The 24,807-nt window shown below is 45.8% G+C and overlaps 1 protein-coding gene across 2 annotated transcripts in view; it reads right to left on the reverse strand.

The window, feature by feature from the left end:
* Positions 1–21,771: 21,771 nt before the first annotated feature.
* The window catches only part of TOX2 (TOX high mobility group box family member 2), a 256,959-nt gene continuing 253,923 nt past the window's right edge, over positions 21,772–24,807 (reverse strand). For both annotated transcript variants that reach the window (XM_065414429.1, XM_065414431.1), the window contains exon 9: positions 21,772–22,872. In XM_065414429.1, the coding sequence (XP_065270501.1) occupies positions 22,836–22,872 (37 nt within the window). In that variant the 3' untranslated portion in view covers positions 21,772–22,835. The remainder of the gene's footprint in view (positions 22,873–24,807) is intronic.

Genomic DNA, 24,807 nt, shown 5'->3' on the forward strand with positions numbered 1-24,807 from the left:
AAAAATGTTTGTGTGAAAAAAGTTTTATTCCTGCCATCCCCCACCCTTTTTCCTTGTTGCCTTTGGAAAAGGGGGTGGGTGGAAAGGAAAAACAAAACTGTACAAATAAACCCCAAATGTTTTTGTTTTCAGGTTTTGTTGAAAAACCAGAACATTTTAAAAAACGGAAGTTTTTTTCCATGACGTTGTGTTTTTTTAAAAAAGCCATTTTCCAATTAGAGCTGGTAAAAAAATTTTAACCAACTTTTTTTTCCCTAGCAAAAAAACTTGCAGATTTGGTGACAAACATTTTGCGAATTCATGTCAATTTCAATTAATTGTTTTGCTTTAAAAGGGGAGTTCTAAAAAAAGCCACCCCACAAACATTTCATTTCAACATTTTTAAAACAAAACATTTTGACTTTTCGATTCAAAATAATTTTTGATTCAAATTTCCTTTAATTTTATTTTAAAAAAATTAAATGTTAAAAATGTTCAAAAGCGAAATGATTTTTTTTACTTTTTGTGTCAACATTTTTGAAAAAAAAATTTAGTTCAATCCAAATGTATTTTTTTCCACATTTTTTCAGATTTACCAACAAACCACAGCTCTACTTTCAGTTAAAACATATTTCATTTGAAAAATTGTGACGAGACTCTTGATGTATTTTAAATGTGGTGTATATAGTAGAATGTCCCATCAAAAGGAAAACTAAATTTCCTTGTAGCTTCCAAACATTCCCCGTCACTCTGAGAGCAGAACGTGCTAACAGCATTTTGTAGGTTCCTGAATAGGGTGGACACAGTACACTGTGCAGCTTGGAGAGGTGTGTGGGGGGGGGCATGGAAAGTAACTGCTAATCAAAGAGGGATCCCTTTGCTAAATGCATATGAGCAGCATTGTTTTATTTTTGAGTGGAAAAATGGTCCAGGTCCTTCACCAATAAATTCATCAAAAGGGCCAACAAAACAGATGAACTTCTCCTAAGATCCATCTGATAGTGTCAGGAAGGGCACATCAGACCCAGTAGCCTGGAGAAAGGGTCAGTGTTACCCTAAAACTAATGTGATTTAAAAAGAATGTAAAAACAAAGTATTTCCTACTGAACTATTTCCCTTGTTGTTATTACACTGTATTCTATGGAGATGGAGTCAATTGCTTATCCCTAGGCATAGCATTGCATGCTGGAACCTGTAGTCTCCACAGACCACACCTCCCTACTATTAAAGATGAGAGGACCTGCAAACTGTTCAGTTGATTTGTCAGCTAGGTTCCTGGCAAGTTGCCCCTGCAGCCCTTGACTGGGTGGCCTCTCTTCCTAAGATGTGATACTTCCGTGTGGACTGCTGAGGAGGCTGGTGGAAAAGACAGAGGCTAGTCAGCGTTCACCTTGCTCAGAGGGAGCATGTAAGGGTATTTTTTGCCAAGCTTGTTTTACCTGAGGAGTGAGTAGCTCAAACTGAAACACAAGTGGATGCCATGGAAACTACCATTATTGCAGTGAAAGTGAGAGCCAGGGCGCAGAATGAACCTTTCAAATCCCTGGTCCCAGGCAATGCTTCAGCGGAATGAAGGACTGGAGTTTTGGCATCTCAACTGTGGGCTACGAACGAGAGGATGCTGGACATTCCTTCTGGTTGGGGATCTCCAGAGCTGCTTCCATTCAGGGACAGAGCAGGGTTGACCATTCTAATAATGCTGAGCATCATCTAGATTCCATATGGCGCTTTCCACCCAGAAAACTCACTGATGGGGGAAAGTAGCATCATCTCTGTTTTACAGAAGGGGAAAACGAGCTGCAGAGGGGTTAAGAAACTTACCCAATGAGCCACTGGCAGAGCCAGGAAGAGAATCCAACTTTTCTTGACTGGTGACCAATCCCTTGGCTTGCCTGCCTCCTTTAGAAAGGCTGCAGTGAGGCTCAGTTACCCTTAGAGGGCACCTATGGCTGTTTGTTGAGATTACTAAGAAGATGTCCTGCATTCGCTGAATAGTTTATGCAAATAAAGGTCACCCTATGGGATGCTTTGATTAGTTGCTAATTGTTATCTGTGCTTTTTGATTAGCCAGCTATGTCACATGATGTTGTTCCTGTTGTCTTATTGGTTGGCTGAAACTTTTCAAACAGAAGAATAATGCATATCAACTAAGTTCACTTCATAAGAACATAAAAATGGCCATACTGGGTCAGACCAAAGGTCCATCTAGCCCAGTATCCTGTCTTCTGACAGTGGCCAATGCCAGATGCCCCAGAGGGAATTAACAGAACAGGTAATCATCAAGTGATCCATTCATTGTTGCCCATTCCCAGCTTCTAGCAAACAGAGGCTAGGTACACCATCCCTGCCCATCCTGGCTAATAGCCATTGATGGACCTATCCTCTATGAATTTATCTAGTTCTTTTTTGAACCCTCTTATGTTGGCCTTCACAACATCCTCTGTCAAGGAGTTCCACAGGTTAACTGTGCATTGTGGGGAAAAATACTTCCTTTTGTTTGTTTTAAACCTACTGCCTATTAATTTCATTTGGTGACCCCTAGTGTTATGAGGAGTAAATAACACTTCCTTATTTACTTTCTCCAAACCAGTCATGATTTTATAGACCTCAGTCATATCCAACCTTAGTTGTCTCTTTTCCAAGCTGAAAAGTCCCAGTCTTATTAATCTCTCCTCATAAAGCAACCATTCCAGACCCCTAATCATTTTTATTGCCCTTTGTAAACCTTTTCCAATTCCAATATATCTTTTTTGAGATGGGGCTACCACATCTGCAAGCAGTATTCAAGATGTGGGCATACCATGGATTTATATAGAGGCAATATGATATTTTCTGTTTTATAATCTATCCCTTTCTTAATGATTCCAATATGAAATTATAGAAACTTTGGGGATTCCTAAAGGCTCTCTCAAAGAGGCTTTGGCTAGCTGGCTAGAAGGGTGGCCCATTGGTTAGGACACTGGCCTAAAACTTGGTGGACTGGTGGTCAATCCTCTGTTCTGCCACAGACTTTGTGACCTTGGGCAAGTCACTTAGTCTGTCTGAGCCTCAGTGTCCCATATGTACAATGGGAATAATAGCCCTGCCTTGCGGGGGTGGGGGAAAGGTTGTGAGGCGAAATATGTTACAGGTTGGGAGGTAATCAGATATTATGGTGGCGGAGGCCAGATAAGTATGATGGATAGTTTGAATACTCATAAGCAACAAATCTCCTGACACTGCAGATAACAGAGAATGGAGCAGGACAGTTAGATCTGCAAAAATATTTACCCAACATTTTTTTGCATTCTTTGAGCTGCTTTACCCACAACTAATAATGGTAGAGTAACAAAAATCTCCTCTCTAATGTGCTTGCAGTGTAATAAACTAACCCCACTCGGAATAAAACCTAACGCAATTACTGTGCCAGGTATTATGCTGATTTATCAAATCACAGTTGAAAGTCAAGAAGAGTTGAGGATACAGTGATAAAACGTCTGATCTAAAATCGGACTCTAAATTACCCTTCTGCCCGGCGTGATATTTCACCCAGAAGAATTGTTATTCCTCTGATCTCTCCTCTTCAAAAATCAGAGTGCAAACTGCTCACTTTGCATCCTCGCCCATTGGAGTAAGTGCTTTCCATGCACTCGGTGCTTTATAATTAGCTGTTAAAGGGGCACTGGGCATTTTGAAGCACTGGGCCCACATAACACAAACAGCGTTCGGGGGTCGGGGTGGGGATCAAAGAGAAAATGGAAGCAAAGCTAATGCGTTTTGGAGCTGCCAGCCCAGGACAAAGAGCCCGTTACAGGTCCTTTTTTATATTGAAAGGAAGGAAGAGATTAAAGGCCAGATTCTGTCCGTGGTGCCAGTGAGCAGCTTCCAGTGACATGACTGGATACACACACATCCAGGGGCAGAAACTGGCTGGATGGGGTTTGAGTCAGTCCATGCTTGCGAGTAGCAATATCACCTCTGAACTAGAAGGGCACCCACCCGACCCAGGTGGATAGCAGCACTCCATTGGGGTTGCTCTGCTGTTCATGGAGCTGTCCTTCAGGTGAAGTGGGGAGAGGGCTCTCTTCTGAGGTGGTCCAGATGAACACGAAACTTCTGATCAGTGGCTAATCTGTGCTTCTCTCTGCTACCCATGAGCCTAGGATGCCCTTCATAAAAGAAGATTAGTCCAACACCCCGTTTAACATTCATCTTCCACTTTGCAGAGCGCCCCTGAAAGATTTGTGATCCCAGGCCAGGGACACCGGTTATACCACGTGCCCACGAAGGAGTGTACTGGGTTTGGTGCCCCCTGGAGCAGTTTCTGGAATGCTGTGTAGTGGGGCGGTTACCCCCCTCCTGGGATAAAAGGAGTGAGAGCAGCTGAGGGAGGCTGGCTGGGGAACTGGCCCTGATAAGAGGGCTGGGAGTAAGGATCAGTGTGAGTCTCACTCCAGCCTTGGGGTGGGAAGGACCTAGCTGCTGGGGAGAGACAGGGTACCTTCAACAGAGCAGTGCTGGGGAAGGGGCAGGCAGAGCTGGAGAGCTCAGGCCTGGCAACCTCCCAGGCTGAGGCCCGACAGGAAGGCCTAGACAGGTACTGGGGCTGCAGGGAGACAGCTGGGCTAGAAAGCAGCAGGTCCAACCCCCTTGCCAATGATGAGTGGCCATTACAGACTGCAGTTTGCCCCAGAGAAAGGGGGCTAGATGACAACTGGCAGTAGCCACTGAGGCAAGGTGGGCATAGGGGGAGGGGGTTCCCCTGTGAGGGGAGACCCAGAGTGTGGGGACACTGCTGTGGGGCATCACTCCAAGATAAGGGGCACCGGGGTTCAGGAGGGACACGCGGCCAGAGGTGGTGGAGGCGAGGAAGCAGGTACCGGTAGGGAGAAACCAGCCAGCAGGAGGCGCTCCGAGGCTGAAAAGAGCTAATTCCCAGATGACCAGCAGGAGGCACCACGGCGGTGAGTAACCACGACCTGCTACAGCTGGCACTCTTAGGAGTAGGTCCTACTGAGCTTGGCAGCAGCATGGAGTTTGGGGGTTAAATCACTGTGGGAGTTATCAGTGACTTCTGAGGCAATCACATTCAGCTGTGCCTAGCCAAGCTCCAGTTACCTGGGGCTGGAGCTGGCCCAGGCCCAGAGACTGTATTCTAATGTGCCTGGCTGTGTAGATCTCCTGGGCCCTGTACCGTATGCTATCACTTAAACCTGTGTAAAATGCTCCCAAACCAGAATGTTAGGTTTGACACCCAATCTTCCAGGTGTGAGATGCAATCCAAGGTGCAAGGCAGGGGGTAGTCAGGTCTTCACCTGGGGGAGCTGTTTTCTCTACTGTGAAAGCGAAATGCGTCAGTGAAATGTGCTTGTTTTCCCATCAGATCTGGTCTGTCAGGTAGCAGTTAGGTGGTTTCTGTTATTCATCATTGTGATGGAGCCGGTGGAGGCTGGTGACTTCTAAGAGTGCGCCGGGGGAAAACAAATCAGAAAGGGGTACCCAGAATCATTTCCCACTGGCGGAAACTGGTGACAACACCTCTGGCTGCAGACAGAACAGAAAATGCACACCCTGAGCAGAACTGCTGTCTTCTTAAGCTGCAGATCATGTGATCTTGTCTGCTGGAGGCCCTGGAATTTTTCAGATGAAGTTCTTTGCTTTGATCCTTCTTGCATAACATTTTCAATATTACTTGTCAACACTGTTTTCACTTCCATTCCATCATCTTAATAACAAGAACAGAAATGTAACAAAGACAAAGTATCCCTCTGTCAGCTCACAGATGCGCCATCGGAGCTCACCCAACTCTACGCTCTCTGCTGGGACTTCAGGGAGGATTGGTTGCAGGTACCTAATGCAAAAGGGCACAAAAGATGGGCAATTCAAGGGGGAAAACACCAGAGAAAGGAGAATGGCTCAGGAAGGTCCAAGGAGGCATAGCCAGGAGCAATGGGGTGAAGTTAAATGGAAGAGTATTCAGGCTAAACTTTCTGTGCCTAGGCCGCTAAGGGGATAGTGGCAACTCAGTCTCTTGAATTATTTAAAACTCTATAGGAGCAAGTATTGTAGAGGACAATTTTGCACCAGCATTGGGACAGATCAGAAGATCAAATAGGTCTTTGCTATCTCTAACTCCCATGATCCTGCTTATCAATAAAGGAGGAGACCTGAGAAGCTCATTGAGATCTTTACATTCCCACATGTCCTGTAGGTAGGAGGATTTTTTGCAGGAAGTCAGTGCTATTCAGGGGAATTCATCCTGGAGGGCAGGTGCACTTTTAAATCTCCAGGATCGCTGCAAACAGCAAGAGCCGGTAGAGATGCTGTGGCAGTACATTATGATTTCCTAAGGAGCCCTGGGGAGACAGCCTGGAGGAAAGCTACACTTTGGCACACAAGGTGGGAGAACAGTAAGGAGACAGGAAAGGAGCAGCCTGGTCAGATTCAGCAGGAAGCAGTTCATGATGTGTCCGTCCATGATCTCTTCCCTGTGGCTGATTTTAAAGGCCAAGGGGGAACCAGCAGTCCAACTCAGGAAAAATACTGACCAAAGAAAGAGAACATGGCACAGAAGAATGTCTGCCTGTGGGAGGCTGAATTGACCAGAAGGAATGTAATAGCCTTAGCCAAGGAAGATGATGGGATACATGCAGTTACCAGGAGTGGATGGGGGAAGCAGTAAGGGAAAGGAAGAAAGCAACAGAAGAGACTTGGTGTGGATATAATTTGGTGACTTGGCCCTTAGCTGTACCACTACAGACTGGTCATGGCAGGTCTCCAAAGATGTGCAGGGGCTGGGTTGACCGGTGCTTGGATGGGACAGGAGAGGGTCTGCCACAGAATGGATGGGCATCTCTGTGCATCACAGGATGTAGGAGGCCCCAGTGAAAGGGCAAGACCAATGCAGATGTTAATGTTCTTGGCTCCAGTGCATGGCGAGCTGGTGGAATCAGAAGTCAGTAGCAATTCCACAAATGTGGCATCTGCCTCCAAAAAGAGAGGCTGGGTGCTACTGAGCATACCCTGTTCCTGCCTCTTCTAGTCCTAGATCTTTGGCATGGCCAGGATCAGCCCGCTCCATCTCAGTGAGAGAGGTGTTCACACCCATTTAGGTTTAGGGAGGGGGAAGCCCAACAGCCCAATTCCCCAGGCATTAGAAGGGTTAATAACACGGAGGAATTCAGTGATGAGAGTTGTTAAATTCTCCATGACATTTACCCGAGTTCTACAATATCTTTAATTACCTCTTCATAAAACAAACTCAATTAATGATCTCTATCTGCCTCTGCCTCTTAATTTCTGTCTCTGTTATTAGCCTGATGACTGAAAGCTCTAATTTTCAGCACTGTTTTCTCTCATTTCATATTGTGTATTGTACTCTGCCCTGGAAGACTGAAGGCCGTACATTGTTCTGGGAACTGAGCAGGGCCAGCCTGAGGGAAAATGGCCCCCTGGGCGAACTTGTATTTTGGCGCCCCTGGAGCCCCTCCCCATCGCCCTGGACCCCACCGCTCCCCCCCCATCACCTCCAGGCCCACTACCTCCCCGCCCCCATCACTTCCAGGCCCACTACCTCCCTCCAGTGCTTAAGTTGTATTGAAAGAGGGGCCGGGGCTCAGCCCCAGCATAAATTAAGCACTGGCAGGCCGGCCTGATACCGGGCGCCTAGCCCTGAAGGCATCGCCACTGCCAGCAGCAGCAGCAGCAGCGCAGAAGAAAGCGTGGCATGGCAGAGAGTGTATTGCCAGCCTTACCTTCTGCACTGCTGTTGTGGCTTGTGGTGTCTGGTGCTTGGCTTGCGGCTTAAGGCGGGCTTCATGCTGTCACATGGGGGCTGCGTCTTGTCAGAGCCCACGGTCCTCCCACAGCCCTCTGGCCACTCCCGGCTCACCAGGGCACCATTTCAGATTGGGGGGAAGGGGAGGCCAACTTTAGCCATGATTCCAGGGGCTACTTAGGCACCTGAAAACTAGGGTTCTTTTTTTTTTTGCAAATAACTTAGAAATTAGCTGACAGAAGCACTGTATCAAATTTCTATAGAAAGAGAGGGAAAAATATATATATACAAACACCAGTTAAAGCCATATTTTAAGTTTATATGTAAGTTTAGAACAATCAGGAGATAATACACTATCTTTAGTAGCGATAAATAAAAATAAAATCTGCTTACTTTCTCTAACAGACACACTCTGTAACTGCCATTATCTACTCTATTTTAGTCAATTGTTTTTTCACTCCACTAAAAATGTATGTACTTAATTTTAACATATGCAATTAAGGGTTTTTTCCTCTTTTATTAAGAAGAAGGAATTTTAATTATTTTGGCATTTATGTTTACCAATCACAATCATGTACGTGACTCACTAACATTTGACTCCATTATTGCTATTAGTATCAGAATTGGAACCACATTTATTTTTGTACAAATTTTAAGTTATTTTACAGATCTAACTAAAAATACAATTTGAAAATAAGCAACCTTCATCTGCCCAGTGCCTAAAGTTATGTGTTTAGCTAATTTTTTTTAAACTGGCACTGTTAAGGTTTCTACAAGCCAAATTTACATTCTAGAAGGATACAATTAGTTGATTATACCATTTTAAATAATGAATGACAAAGCACAATATGGTAATAAAAATAATAATGATAATTACTCCAGCCAGGACAGGTTAGGCATTTTAGAACTCACTACTCAAATAATTAAATTTAAGCATAAGAGAGAAATAAAATTATGAAATGCACAGACCAGTCAAAAAACTAAAACAGCACTGTAATCCTTAATGAGCTTTGAAAGAATAAAATTACAGATAATATATGTGCATTGCGCATTTTGCAAGGAAATACCAAGAAGTAACAACAACAACAATACAAGTGTGTGTGTGTGTGTGTGTGTGTGTGTGTGTGTGTGTGTGAGAGAGAGAGAGAGAGAGAGAGAGAGAGAGAGAGAGAGAGAGAGAGAGAGAGAGTTGCAGGAGTGTGTGAGAGAGCGTGTATGTGTGAGAGAGAGTTGGGGCGTGTGTGAGAGAGGGTGTGTGTGTGTGGGGGTGTGTGTGTGTGGGGGGGTGCCTGAGTGAGTGTATGAGCACACTGTCTCTTTAAGAAAGCACTCAGGATCAGGAGCCCAAAGGCTTGTTCGGACACGAGCAGCTCCCACTCCAGACCCAAAGAGGCAGCAGCACAGACAGGTTCCCCTGGTGCCACCACCCCAGCTCTGTGGAGACCGAGTACCCGGGCTGGGGAGGACACCCCGACATCAGCCTCCCTTTCCCCCTCGCTCTGCACAGCAGCCAGGATGCTCCCAGTCTGGAGCAGTGTAGCCAAGGGCAGCTCCGGGGAAGAATGGAGGGGGTGGGGAACAGGAACAGCAGCGGATGCACATGGCAGTGGAGCATGGGGGAGGAGGGTCATCCCTGCTCCGAAGGAATCACTTGGCTGGTCCTCCAACTGCCCCACTGTAGCTCAGGTCCCTCCACCCTCTTCAGATTCTGCTGCTCGCCTGCCTGCCTCCTCCATCAGCCCAGGTGGCTCTCGGTGGTCACATGGGACTTAGGTACCAAACTGTGCGCACAGCACCCGCTTGAGCAGGCCGCCCTGGGCTGCCGCCCAGCCCGCCCACGCCTAAAGTTGGCCCTGGAACTAAGGTTCTATAAAAGATGTTATTATACACTAGACTCAGTGGAAGGATGGCCCAGAGCCAAGGACACTAGCCTAAGTCTGTGCTCAAGTCCTGTGTGACCCTAGGCAAACTCTCTGCCTCACTACTTCATCTGTAAAATGGGGATAACAGCTGTGCCTCCCAGGGGTGTTATGAGGATAACTAGATTGAAGAGGGCATGGTGCTCAGAGGCTATGGTGATGAGGGCTATATAAGTACCTCAGATCGATAGAATGGTGCTCTACCATGCAACAATGTGGCCTTCCTATAGGCAAGCATAGGAATTTGAAGCCCCCACAGAAGTGATTCCGAAGTCAGCCATGATGGAACTCCATTGACTGGCCCAAAGTCACACAAAAAGTCTGTGGCAGAGCTAGGAATTGAACCAAGATTTCCTGTATTTTACCCATGCCATACCCCAGTGCTATTGCTGCATGTCATTACCAGCGTGCTCCCCCCACCCCACGCACACAGGCTGTGCTCGCCTCTTGGGAGTGGTTACAGAAGGGTCATTTGGTGCTACTTCCCCTTTGCCAGGGGTGCAGCACAGACGTATTTTGACTCTTTTCTTTGTTGGGTATCGTGTAGACGTAAATGTAGTCTGAGACACCATTTGTATGGACAAATGGAAAGTGGTGCTTCCAACTGGAATGCTGGAGTGATTCCAACTCATGACACTTGGCTAGCAGCTGGAATGCAGGTTAGGCAAAGCTGCCTTTGTGAAAATGTAAGGATTATGAAGGATTTAACTGGGCTGGCATGTTGCACAATCTCATCCTAATTCCTTGGTCCCATAATAGCCAACTGACCTGGATCTGCGCACAGGGCTTCGCCACTGTCCTTGTCCGAGTGACATCACCGTGCCCACAACCATGTCAGGCGGCTGCAGCAGCGGTCCTGTTGTCATTGTCTAACTGCAGAGGGGAGCAGCAGGGAAGGATGGGGGTGGAACAGCCCAGCCCTGTAATGTGGCTGGATAGTAATTGAAAGATTTAATGTTGTTTTTCACTAGAACCAGTTAATCCTGAGTCTAAATCTGCAAAGGCAAAACGCTTACCATCCCCCACCCAGAGATTATTAACCCCTTTTGTTCTCTCCCCACCACCAACCATCTTCCATCCGCTTGCACAGATGTCTAATGCCAACGCTTTCTAGACCGATGCTGGTACCTGGGAGGCTCCTCCAGAATCACACCCCGCCCTGAGCAGGGTGAGGCACAGCAGCTGGGAGGAGATGTGCAAAAGTCCCTTTATTTCCAGTGGGGGGGGGGGGGGGAGGGATCTAACTGCCAATTTTACCTTCGAAAATCTGCCCCTTGGTGCTTTTGGGAAGGACAGAGAAGGTGCCGGAGACCCTGGCACCTGGAATCTCTTCAGAAGTATCCATGGCAATAAAATACCTGTTGTTGGTTTACCCTGAACTGCATCAGTTGCCTCAGAGGAAGTGGCATCAGCGACAGTACAGCTGTGGCACACACAGGGCTGCGGGTGGAGACGGGGCAGTAGCGTGGCAATAGGATGTAGCTCAGGGTTTATAGATTCATAGATTCTAGGACTGGAAGGACCTTGAGAGGTCATCGAGTCCAGTCCCCTGCCCGCATGGCAGGACCAAATACTGTCTAGACCATCCCTGATAGACATTTATCTAACCTACTCTTAAATATCTCCAGAGATGGAGATTCCACAACCTCCCTAGGCAATTTATTCCAGTGTTTAACCACCCTGACAGTTAGGAACTTTTTCCTAATATCCAACCTAGAGCTCCCTTGCTGCAGTTTAAGCCCATTGCTTCCTGTTCTATCCTTAGAGGCTAAGGTGAACAAGTTTTCTCCCTCTTCCTTATGACACCCTTTTAGATACCTGAAAACTGCTATCATGTCCCCTCTCAGTCTTCTCTTTTCCAAACTAAACAAATCCAATTCTTTCAGCCTTCCTTCATAGGTCATGTTCTCAAGACCTTTAATCATTCTTGTTGCTCTTCTCTGGACCCTCTCCAATTTCTCCACATCTTTTTTGAAATGCGGTGCCCAGAACTGGACACAATACTCCAGCTGAGGCCTAACCAGAGCAGAGTAGAGTGGAAGAATGACTTCTCGTGTCTTGCTCACAACACACCTGTTAATACATCCCAGAATCATGTTTGCTTTTTTTGCAACAGCATCACACTGTTGACTCATATTTAGCTTGTGGTCCACTATAACCCCTAGATCCCTTTCTGCCGTACTCCTTCCTAGACAGTCTCTTCCCATTCTCTATGTGTGAAACTGATTTTTCCTTCCTAAGTGGAGCACTTTGCATTTGTCTTTGTTAAACTTCATCCTGTTTAACTCAGACCATTTCTCCAATTTGTCCAGATCATTTTGAATTATGACCCTGTCCTCCAAAGCAGTTGCAATCCCTCCCAGTTTGGTATCATCCGCAAACTTAATAAGCGTACTTTCTATGCCAATATCTAAGTCGTTAATGAAGATATTGAACAGAGCCAGTCCCAAAACAGACCCCTGCGGAACCCCACTTGTTATGCCTTTCCAGCAGGATTGGGAACCATTAATAACAACTCTCTGAGTATGGTTATCCAGCCAGTTATGCACCCACCTTATAGTAGCCCCATCTAAATTGTATTTGCCTAGTTTATCGATAAGAATATCATGCGAGACCGTATCAAATGCCTTACTAAAGTCTAGGTATACCACATCCACAGCTTCTCCCTTATCCACAAGACTCGTTATCCTATCAAAGAAAGCTATCAGATTGGTTTGACACGATTTGTTCTTTACAAATCCATGCTGGCTATTCCCTATCACCTTACCACCTTCCAAGTGTTTGCAGATTATTTCCTTAATTACTTGCTCCATTATCGTCCCTGGCACAGAAGTTAAACTAACTGGTCTGTAGTTTCCTGGGTTGTTTTTATTTCCCTTTTTTATAGATGGGCATTATATTTGCCCTTTTCCAGTCTTCTGGAATCTCTCCCGTCTCCCATGATTTTCCAAAGATAATAGCTAGAGGCTCAGATACCTCCTCTATTAGCTCCTTGAGTGTTCTAGGATGCGTTTCATCAGGCCCTGGTAACTTGCAGGCATCTCACTTTTCTAAGTGATTTTTAACTTGTTCTTTTTTTATTTTATCTGCTAAACCTACCCCCTTCCCATTAGCATTCACTATGTTAGGGTTACGATAGCTCTCCCACCTGTCACATGATGGATCAATATGCACTGACCCTAGCGGCTGTTGTTACACACATGAAACTGGAATCCAGCTGGGAGGAGTTATCACTAACCCGCAGGGAAACTGGATACTTCAGGGATAAGAAGCATTGATACAAAGGAAGCTGCACAGGTCCAACTGCTCTGCTGGCCCCCGTTTGCAATCTCTCTGTGACCCTCCTTTAGAGAAGCTAAACAATTTGGAGGTATATTTGGTCCTGCTTCTTCACAGGGGGCCAGACCTGATGACCTCCTGAGGTCCCTTCCAGCCCTTTACCCAGTAGTTCTGGGCTTTACTTTCCCAGCCCTCACTGCTCCTTCCCTGGACCGCTTCCTGCCACTCCTGGTTCCCCTCCTTGCTCTGGGTGCATCAGCTCCCAACCCTCCTCCCAGGGAGTGACAGCCCTTTCCCAGCAGTCACCTCTGTTGCCAGCCTCCTGGCTTTTGTAGAAACCCCGCCTGCCTCTCACAGGTGAGCTTCTCTCTAATTATCTGCCTCCAGCCTAAAGCTTCCCCTCCCTCCCCCTTTGCAGGCTAATTAGCTGATTGGGCCCACCTGGCCTAATTCAGCTCTGGCAGCACACCCCATCACATGCAAATAGGCAGCTAATTGGTAAAGATGGATGTGTTGTAAATCAAAAATGGAGTCAATGTTCTCCTCCTGCCTTTGCTCTTTCCGTGTTTGTGCAAAGTGCTGGATGGAGCGGGAAAACCTCTGGCTCTCAACGAAAAGGTTGCCATATGGGCCACAGCAGTGTAAACTCCCCCACAGTGCTCACAACTGTGCATTGCCCTGCTGAGGGAAACTGCCCCCAGGAGGTCATCAGTCTTTGTGCATCTCACCTGGTGCCAGTTTGGGGCATGGTTTGTTTGATGGAGACATCATATGGCTACATCTACACTGCTCACCACTTTTGGCAATGTGTAGGGTATGCATAGCTACCCGCCGCAGTGAAAAGCAAGCTGTGTCCACACCGCAGTTGTAGCTTCACGTGTCTACTCAGTCCAAAGCTCTGCCAGGATGAGCTTTTCCCCACTGCCTTCCCCATGACAGCCATTCTCTGTGGCAGGGAATGGCACTGCAGCGGGACACTACACTGCTAAAAATAGCAGTGTAGACAGGGAGGCATGGCTTGGGTGAGGAAAGAGCCATGTAGGAGAGGTACTCGGGTACATACCCACACCCTTCAGGTGTGTCTTTACCTGCCTGTCTACACTGCTTTATTCCCGTGCTAGGGGGGCTACCCCTTATGGACTCTACGCTCTGCCAAAAGAAGCGTGCAGTGTAGATGTAGCCAAAGATTCAGAGCTTCTAAGACCAGACAGGACCATTATGATCATCTAGTCTGACCTCCTGCATAACACAGGGCAGAGAATTTCACCCTGTAATTCCTAGAACATGACAAATTTGTCTTCTTAGGGCTGAGCTGAGCCCTACCAACTCATTTCACAGAGGTCCCTGGACACACACTAAATGAGAATGACTTTTTTTTGCTGCAGGCATGGGTGGACCTCAAACCGGTGACCTGGGGTAAAATCCTACCCTTGCTGAAGTCAATAAAAGTCTTGCCATTAGTGGGTCCGGCATTTCTTCTCTGGAGTAGAAGGCTTCATGTCCCATTACCCATCCCCTGAACCAGTTTGCCTATAACTACCAAATTAGCAGGGCCACACTTCCCTGTTACATAAAATAATATTAACATTCAAGAAAAGCCCCCCGGAAGAAGTCCTATCTTCTTGCTGTGAGAATTCCAGCTAGGTTTTCAGGTTAGTGTTCTAGTTTCATACTTGCATATTTTGAGGAAATCTCCCCACTTTGATACTGGAAAGTAATTAAACACTTGACAAGATCCCCGGCCTTGTTGAGATGTCATCATTTTCAGAAATGTTATCACTCTCCCAGGTTCTATTTTAAAATGGATCAAGATCACTAGCCATACAAAGGCTGATGCACAGCAGCGGGGTTACCCGGAACACCAGCATGGAAGAGTTTTACTTCTGTTGTCTTACTCAACAGCTCAATTTCTTATTGCTTAGCCAGACTGCTGCAGTCATAGTGCAAACAGTGTCCCTTAGGCTTGCTGAGGGAACTATGCTGGTTTCACAGGGAGCTGGCAGTCCTTTGCATTTCTCTCCACTGCTCCCTGCTCACAATTATTCCAGGATCAGAAATAAAATACATGCCTTGTGTTTCATGGGAGCAGGCATAGGCCCTAACAGCTTCCGATATGTGCCTTTATTTTTCCATGACTGAGGGGAGAAATGGTCTGAAGGGGATCAGGAATGGTTGGTAAATTGGCCAATGAATGCGGGGCTTTCTTCACATCTCAGTTCCCTGACTTTTTCACACAGAGAATAAATGTTTTCTGTGGGGAGGACTGCCATGGAGTGGCCTAGCAATAATATCTTGGGGATATTGGAAACTGATGAGAACAAGGGTTTTATGTCAGGCTGACAGCAGGATTCGTTTTTTACCTGAATACATTTCATAAAACATCCAAGGCTTCCCTAGAGCTGAAGACATGACCCAACATGTCCCATTGGAGTCTGTCTATCGGCCTAGGCATCTAGGAATTTATCTTGGTGACAGCTGCGTTGTGGAGGGCAGCCGAGGATTGTGATTGCACCAGATAACGAGAACCACAGCCAAACACGGATCAAATGGGAGGGTTCAAGAAGGAAGTATCGAAAGCTCTCAGCATCCTACCCAGCAGGCCTATCATGCTGCCCAAGATTGTCTAATTGTTTCCTTGTACTCCCCCATCTGTCTGTCTGTCCATCTGTCTTATACTTGGATTGTCAGCTCCTTGGGGCAGGACCCGCTTTTTGTTCTGTGTTTGTGGAGCACCTAGCGCAATGCGGTGCTGGTCTAGGACTGTAGCTCCTAGGTACTATGGCAATACTCATAATAAATAATAATAAAAGGCTGCCAACGTTTCATCAAAACAGACTAATAAGGTGCCCATGGCTCATGCAAAACCACAGATTTATTGATAGTAATGACCAAAGATAAAGGGTCACGAGCAGTCTGCTTCATTTATCAATGCAATATAGATTGGCTTGTGCTGAAAGGAAGTGAGAAACAAAGTATGAAAGAAACAAAATTGAGAGAAATATTTCCCTCTGTTTTTAAGGGGTCTTATAAGTAGGAAATAGAAATTGGTACATTTCAGGTAAGAATGTGTTCCTGTAATGGGTGCTTATTCTATGGGATACCAGCTGTGTTAGCATTTGTGCCCGGAGAACAGTATGTAGAACACATATAGGTTAAAGGTTTAATTGAAATGAACATTTAAGACCCCCATATGGAAAGGATGGACTCACCTCTGGCACATCCCCTCCTGGCTGGGCATGGCAAAGCAGCTCTTCTCATCTAGTGCCCGCTGCCAACAGCCACTCCAGCCCTGCACTAGTCTGCCTCTTCTTGTGACACAGTCCTCTGGCCAGGTCACTTTAAACTTTCTCCCCTTCTGCAGTAACAGAAGTTCAACTTAAGGTCCAAAGATGTCCCAACACAAAAGCTCCTTCTGCTACTCTTCAGCCCCATGCTGGGCTCAATAGTCCTTACAGTGATCTGTACGCCCCTTCCTCGGGGCTGGCCAGAGGGCCCAGCCCATACTCTGCTCTGGGTTCCGGCCCAGGGACCCCGTCTGAAGCAGCCAGGTCTGCTCCTTCAGACACACTTCTGTTCCCTGGGCCACTTAGAATCATGGAGCCAGAGGGTTAGAAGGGACCACAAGGGTCATCTAGTCCAACCCCCTGCCAAAATGCAGGATTTGTTGGGTTTATACCACCCACGACAGATGCTCTCCAGCCTCCTGTTGAGAGCCTCCAGCGAAAGAGCTTCCGCGACCTCCCCAGGCGTCTGTTCCATTGTCCTAGTGTTCTTACAGTTAGGAAGTTTTCCCTGAGATTTAATCTAAATCTGCTCTGCTGTGGTTTGAGCCCATTGGCTCTTGTCCTGCCCTGTGTGGCAAGAGAGAACAACTTTTCTCCATCTTTTTTTATGGCAGCCTTTCAAGTATTTGGAGACTGCTGTCATGTCCCCCCTTAATCTCTTTTCCAAAGTAAACAGAACCAGTTCCTTCAGCCTTTGCTCCTATGGCCTGCATTCCACCCCTTTCATCACTTCCCACCTCCGAGTGCCTTGTGCTGCTTCCCTGCAGCCTGCACTTAACACAGCCCCTTCTCTGGTCCCCAGGCCTCTGGCTTCTCCCTAGCGCCTCCATTCTCTGCTGGAATGCAGCTCCCCCAGGACTGCCTCTCTGTGCCCCATTTCCAGGCCCTCCTCAGGGGCTAATTCCATCCCAGGGCCCTCTTCCATCCATCTTCCCCAGGCCCTTCACAGAGAGTTGGACTCCCTACCTCTTCTCTCCTGTAACTTTGCCTCAGGTGCACTCCTGGCTCCTTCACCCCGATGCCCTCAACCACAGGCCCGTCCTGGGGCACTTCCTCCTGAAGCTCCTCTTCAGGTGAATGTCTTGCTGGGTTTCTTCCCTGGAGGCCCAGGTCCTGCCCTACTGCTGGGGCTCACCCCTGGAGCACACTCCATCCTGATAGCTTCCCTGTATCTCTCCAGATTCCACCCTGCTACTCAAAAGGGCTGACAAGTTCCTTCTCTCTCCTTCCTCCCCCTTCTACTCGGTGCGTCCCTTTTTATAGAAACCACCCAGCTGGGCTTCATCACCCATGATGCCCAACACCCAGTGGCCTAATTGGACTCAGGCTTCTATTAAGCCACATTAACCAGTATGGGGTTTATACACTCTATCACACTCCAAACAACCTTAACTCTGCCCTGCTGTGATGCTGGGTGGGGACGGGTGAAATATGAAAAAACCTAATCTACCTTTAAAGGTTAGTTAAAACTAATCTGAGACCACAAACACTAAAATGTCTCAATCATCTCCGCTAAAAATGGGCTCCTTTAAAAAATGTAGGATTTGGTATCAGACCTTGTTCCTCCCCCGCCCCCAATGATGTTAATAATGGAATAACAGAATCTTCAAATTTTCCATATAGTTAAAACTCTTTAAAATCGACATTTAAAGAAATGAGGTTGTAATTAAGATAAACTCTTAATGTTCGTAGTATCTAATAGCTATGATTATTATGGAAGTGTTGGTTGTGACTCTAAATTTAAGGTTCTGTTCTAACACGGGCTTAAAATGCTATGTTAATTCCTGTGTGTCTGTACCAGCAGGTGGCCTTTTGGTGTAAAACTTAACATTGTGTTAGATTTTATGCCACTTGAATTTTCTATCCTAGCTGTTTTTTTGTTTCTTTTCATGAATATTTAATAGGAAAGGTTTGAAATTGGTCTCTTGTTGACATTTGTCTGTGGCCATCACATTTCTGGTGACTCATATGCTTATAAAAACATCACCTGTCTGAACAAAAGTTGGCAGAGAGGGGAATCAGTAGATCTGGCACAGTGGGTAGTTTTTGAAAAGCAATATTTAGGATTAGAGGTTGCTTTTTGTAAAGGAAACTTTATCCTTAAGGAGAAGCTAGTAAACAAATCTTCAGAGAAACTGATGAGGAATTGCCCTCTTTCAAAATGGATGTATCTCTCCCCCCCTGTTCTCAATAGAAATGAAGCCACAGCCTGCCCTTAGTGAAGATGTCACTGCCTCGGCACAATGGAATACTCAAGTCTGAAAGTAAAGTTGGTCTGTGTGGGAGACAGAGCTTTCTGGACAGCTGGTCCGAGACCGTGGAATAAACTCCACCAGGCGCATTGCTTTGACCTTGCCTTCTTTAATGTAAACACAGAGCAACAGGTTTATTTATATTAAAGAAAAGACACACCCTACCAAAACAAGCCACACCATTGCACATGCTTCTCTCTCTAGGGAGAGGCTGAGAGAACAAACATGACAGATGTTGGTCACGTTGCTTAATGCTTGACTGGAGGGTGCTCAGATCTACACTGATGAGCGTGGTATGAGAACCTATATAGAATGGAATATCAGCCGTTAATTCACAGCCTCACAGTGACTCCTTCATACCAGATGCTGCACTTCAAGAAATGATTGCTAGTGAAGTGGTTAAAAAAATTGGAGGAGGCCCAAGTGCAAGCTATTCGTAGGTGTCGCCTGGGTCAGAGGAGAGGGGCTGTTTCCCAAGTGCATCCCAGGCCAGATGGCATTTGCAGGCCATGCAGAGGCAAAAGCCATTGGAGACGGAATTGCCCAAGCAGGGGGAAGCCACACCAGGGAAATTAGCACCTGTTGATGCAGTAGGGCCACTATCAGCAACTACTGACCGGCCCATGTGAAATGCTGCCCAGACACATATTACTATATGTCTGGAGACATCAATGGCTGGAAAACTCACAATGCTGCTGGACTCAGGAGCTGAAATAAGTCTGATCCAGAGAGGGCACACACTGCTAAAAGGGGGGAAAAAATTACTGCAGGAGTCAAATTGTTGATTATAAATCCTCAGCCACTGCAGGCAAAAGAAGAAATCCAGCTCTCACTGAACTCGGGGTCTCTGCATACTAAATGGACTCTGTGGTGATCAGTATTTCTAGTGCTGTTGTACTGGAAGTGGATTGGATCTGAAGGCATCACGAGAACTCCTGGGGTGTTAATAGAACACACTTGTCCATGGACAGCATTCAGGTCCCCCTGCTGGGTGTGGGTAGGAAGAAACGTGGACCCTGGGGTGCAACTCCAGGCGCCTTAGAGGAACCTCTACCATGGCTAAAGGGTGATGGAGAAGAACTGCTCCCTAGGGTGGCTCAGGTGGTGAAGCCAGGTCATCCTGCAATAATACCCCTAGGATAAAGGACAGCCGCAGCGAGCCTGTGGGAGTGTTTGATGCTACTAAGATCCAGTCAGGATTGCTGGGTAGCAGAACTCTGTGCAGAGCTGGACCAAAGGGGGCGTTCTAGGTAAGAGCCCATTCATGGGACTGGGCAGACAGTGCAGCTAGTGAGACATCAGTGTCCAGTGTAGCCAGTCTCTCAAAGCCTCTCACAAGAGTAGAAATCAACAGATGTGAAGCAGTCGGATGGGTAAATAAAAGCTAGGAGTTGATCTGACAGAAGCATCCCTGGAAGGCAATGAAAGGAAGTGACTAGAAGAGTCCCTCTTGCTACTGTTTTGTCCAGGAATAAGGAAGAGTTTGGGAGATATGATCAGGTGCAACGCTGGATTGTGCTTAGGCCAGGAAATGTTCCTCTGAGGCAGCCCCCACATCAGATTCCCCAGGCATATCCGATCTTAGTGAAAGAGAGGCTAAATCACAAGCTGAAGGATGGTCTGAAGCAATCTGCATCACTGTGGGCATCCCCAGCTGTAAATGTAAAAACGCCTAATGGAGATTTGAGCATATGTGTTGACTACAGGAGACTTAATTCCCAGGAAGTTCAAGATGGCTGCCCACTTCCCAACAGAGCACACCCCATGGATAAAATATCAGGAGCAAAATATTTTAGTAACTCTGATTTGGTATCTGGAGCCATCAGATTAAAGTGAGGATTGAGAAAATAATGCTTTTGTTCAGTTCTGCAGAATGCCTTTTGGACTCATGAATGTACCAGGGATGTTTCAGAGGGTAGTAAGTGATCTCATCCAAGTTTTGACTCTAGAGAACCTCATGCACTTAGATGACTTTGTTTCCATAAAACACAGAAGGAACAACTGGCAGGACTGAAAAGGATGCTAAAGCTTTCTAAGGGGTCAGGGTTTAAACTTGCAGGAAACAAACAGTTTGTGAGGAGTCACAACCTTCCTACGAGATATAGTCATTGAGGACAGGTTGGAATCCCAACCCTAGAAACCAAACATTATAAAGAATGGAAGTTTCCTACAAACCTGAAGGAAGTACAGCGGTTTGTAGGCCTCTGCAGATTTTACAAGAAATTTGTACAAAGTTTAATACAGTAGGCAGTGCCATTATATCAGCTAAGAGTGACTGTGTCTACACAGAGGACCACCAAAAAGTGTTTTAGTCATTAAAGGAAAGATTTCTAAACCATTTAAATTGAAAATGGTAGAATGCAAAGCAGGAGCCTGGGGTGGGGAAAAGCGTAGTCCCTGAGCACTAATGTCTCTGTGCTTTAAGGGCTCCCCTGGCAGTGTTGCTTTGGTGAGCAGCGAAGCTGAGGCTTCAGGAGCCTCTCTCACGCACTGATTGCTCACTACACAAGGCCTGGGCCCCCCACTCCAGGGCTCCGCAGAGCCCCAGAGTACGCTGGCGAGTCTGGCCCTAAGAGTTTTAAAAAAGAAGAAAAATGTTTTGCATGGAAGTAGGGACTCAACCTTTGTTATGGAATGAAGAATTCAGTGTATCCTCCCCAAATCTGCAGTGCTTACTTCGTAGCACAGGATGAATTTTCTGAGAATTTATAAGTCAATCTGTTAAACTGACTTATACATTTAAATTGTGAGGTAAAATTAATTAAAAATGGGTCCTTTAAGCTATTTAGCACCTCATATCACGCTTTTTTTTGTTTGAATGATCTTAATGGAATAACACAGACTCTTCAAACTTCCCAGAGAATTAAAACTCACTGAAATCTTGTCCACAGGTTCCATATTAAAAAATTATGTCATAATGAAACAGTTATTAACAGTTAGTTTTATATATAGCATTCATTTCTGGATTTCTTAGTTTAATGTTCATATATGACCTTTTAATAATTAAAAAGGCCAAGGAAATTCCCAGACAATAAACCATGTTAAGGTCTAATAAGGTTGAGAGTAGATACCAGAAATTTAAGGGTAAAAAACCATTGCATATATAGGTCCAGATCCTGTGAAAACATATGCACATGTTTCTCTTTACACAGGGTGAATAATTCCATTTAAGTCAAGGGGAATGTGTGTAAAATTAAGCATGTGCATAAGTCTTTGCAGGATTGGGGCCACAGTCAATGAGGGGTGGTTAGTTTGTATGCATTACTGCTGGGTGCTGCCCACAAAATAAGAAAAGAGTCTGGTTCATTTCTACTTTTCATATGTTTTATTATAAAGAAAGGTAAGATAAGCATTGTGAACTGAATGTGCTGGGTGCTGAGAAAACAGCACCATCAAAAAAAATTAAAAAACCCCAAAAAACGCACCTTATGATAAATTGTAATTCTGCTTTCTAATTCTTCATAAATAGACAAAAATCATTGTCAGCAATTTTAAATAGATGGACATATGGCTGAAAAAAATATAATAATGCCATACAACATGGATATAAATTGTCCATTTCTTGCTGTACAAATAATAGAAACAAGTTTGGCAGGCTTTTTTTTGTTTTTGTTTTTTTATACACATCTCCCTTCTATGTATAACTAAAAAATGTGCTACAATTAATATAAAATGCTTTTACTATAAAGTAAACTACTAATTTTTTTCCACAAAAAAATCTTAAAGATGTCTTTAGCACAGTTCTAAAACACTTAGTAAACTACTTACAACTATCCAACAAATTATATTTTTTCATGATCTTTTTCACATTTTTTCCTTTCATATTTTGCCAGCTGCTCTTTCCACCCACCCATCTAGGAATAGTTTTTACTTTTTTTTTTTCTTGCCAGACATCCAAGGCCTTTGCATGTACAATATTCACACAAACTTCACATTTTCCTGCACAAAGTTTAGTGCTGTTAGCAAGTCAAAGAGTGCATCCTCCTACTGAGCCGGCCTAATGCGGTAGGACACCAGACCTGGGCCTACTCTGCGTCTAAAAGCAGTTCACTAGGAAAACAGTCCATAGCTAAGCTGATGGCAAGCAGATAAACCGTGTTCTTATTTTTTTTGTTTGTTTGTTTTTTTTTTTTTTTTTTTTTGTTCTTCATGATTTATGAGGTTTGGGCTTCCACGAAAAGTAGACTTTAGAGTTCAAAATAATAAAAGAAAACTGCTCTTAGAGCCTGGAAATGAAGCCAGCAACGAGACGTGTTAGCTCAGCTCTCTCGTCTGTATGACTTGCGTGACGCCCCTCTGGGTGGTCCGTATTATAGACCCTCTCAAGTGTCCTTCCTTTGAGCCTTATTGGAAAGAGATGGCGGGTTTAGGTGAGGTAGAGTGACTTGTCCCTTGGCAGCATGCTGTAAGGGAAACCAAAGACAGAGAGTGAGGAGACACGCAGCACAGCAATTCTAAAATCAACAACCCTCAGGGAAGGTGCATTGGAGGGGAGGGCATAGAGATGAGCTGTCCCACAAATCGTGGCTGTATCTTTTGAGCTGGTTTATGGTTTTTATGGTGTTATGAGGCAGATTTTAATAGATGTAACTGCACTGGCCTGCCTGGGGGTGCGTGTGCGAGCAGCAACATCAATGCCTGATGTGACAAACAGGCAATTAAAACAGCAACAAATTGGGCACTTTTTAATTCTTAATGAACTTCAATAAACCTAACGAGCCTCCAGCACTACACCAGCTCGTGGCCTGCCCCAACATCTGCTCTTTACAGGGAGGCCAAACATTTGCTCTCTGTTTTTATTCTCCTCACACACTTTCCATACTAGGTTCCCCCCAAGCAAATACTTTAATGCGGTCAGTTTTTAACAAATATCTGTCGTGCCTATTAGGCACTGGCATGCATGGGGGAGGGGCGGAGAGAGCGAGCGCTCCAGAGGCCCAGTCCCACCCAGACCCCCCCCCCCCCACCCGCTGCACAGGAGAGCACCCAGCTGCTTCACCTGTTCATGGGTGTAGGTGCTTAGCAGAATCCAGACCTAACCAAGGGACCTGTCTTCAAAATCAATGGAAGTTGGGAGCCTAACTATCTTCGAGGACCTGAGCCTTAGTACCAGTGCTAGTGCTTGGTGGTGTGAGCAATCCCAGGAAAAGCACACCCTGCACCTGGTAGTAGGTGCTTGCAGAACTGGGCTCTGCATGGGCCCTGCTCTGCCAAGACTTAGGGAAATCTTGGCCCCATTTGAAGTCAATGGGATTTGACCAGGATTCGACCCTAAATAAATGGGGTTAACTTTACACATGTGATCAGTCTCCAAATCTCCTGTCCAACAGTGGTTGTCTCCTTAGGCCTCAAAACAACAACTTCTGAGTATTTTACAGCCACCTATGCCAGAGAGACTCTGTTATCCAAGAGTCCTTTGCTCTGAATGGGTATATCTACATTGCACACTAAGCCTGGGTCTGTGGGAGTCAGTGGACTCAGTGGTTCCAAGCCTGTGCTTCAGCGTCCACACTACACTGTAAACCTAGGTTTACAATTGCTAGACCTGGTCTCACAGCCATGCTACACTACGCAGACCCTCTGACTCAAGTCTGCAGCTTGAGCTGCGTCCACACTGCAATGTGACAGGGCTTGGACTTGAGTCACAGGAGGACTTGGGCTCTGACCCCTCCGCCCCTTTGCAGAGTCCTAGGACCTAGGTTCTGAGTACTTGCTGGCCCAAGTCAGACTGATTTGTGTGTGGACGGAAGGGGGACTTGGGCTCAAACCGGAGTCAGAGCCCGGGCTTAGTGTGCAGTGTAGATGTGCACTATGAGCCTGGCACTCACACCAAAATCAATGGGCTTACCAGATCAGGTTCCTTGTTGCTCTCCCAATGGTAACACTTCCCAAGAGGAATTCACAACATAATACCACGCATTTCCCAGCATGGAACCCACAGAACAGCCGCAGCCCAATCGCTTTTCGGCCAAAATGAGTCACCTGCAATTTCTTATGGTAACTGAATTTTTAACCTGCCGTTAGCAGTGGACTGCAGGTGACCCTAGCTGGTCCCATTGGGAACGTATCAGCCACAAGCAACAGAATGGAGCCAGCCAAACAAGAGGCATTCCCAGCTCTAGAGGGTTATGTCATGCAAGTAAAGTACTGAGGGTTGCCAAAAGCGAAGGCATGAACTCTGGAAGGCTCTTTTATGGCTTTTATAATATACACAAATCTGCTCCAACAAATTTAGCCCCATAAAAAAGTCTGGCTTTAAAAGGTGATGAGAAAAATGATACAACTTTGGGAGATTCTTGTGTGTGTGATTATTAACTAGAGGAATAAAGAAAAAGGAA

This window comes from Emys orbicularis, chromosome 12, assembly GCF_028017835.1.
Source record: "Emys orbicularis isolate rEmyOrb1 chromosome 12, rEmyOrb1.hap1, whole genome shotgun sequence".
Classification (NCBI taxonomy): domain Eukaryota; kingdom Metazoa; phylum Chordata; order Testudines; family Emydidae; genus Emys; species Emys orbicularis.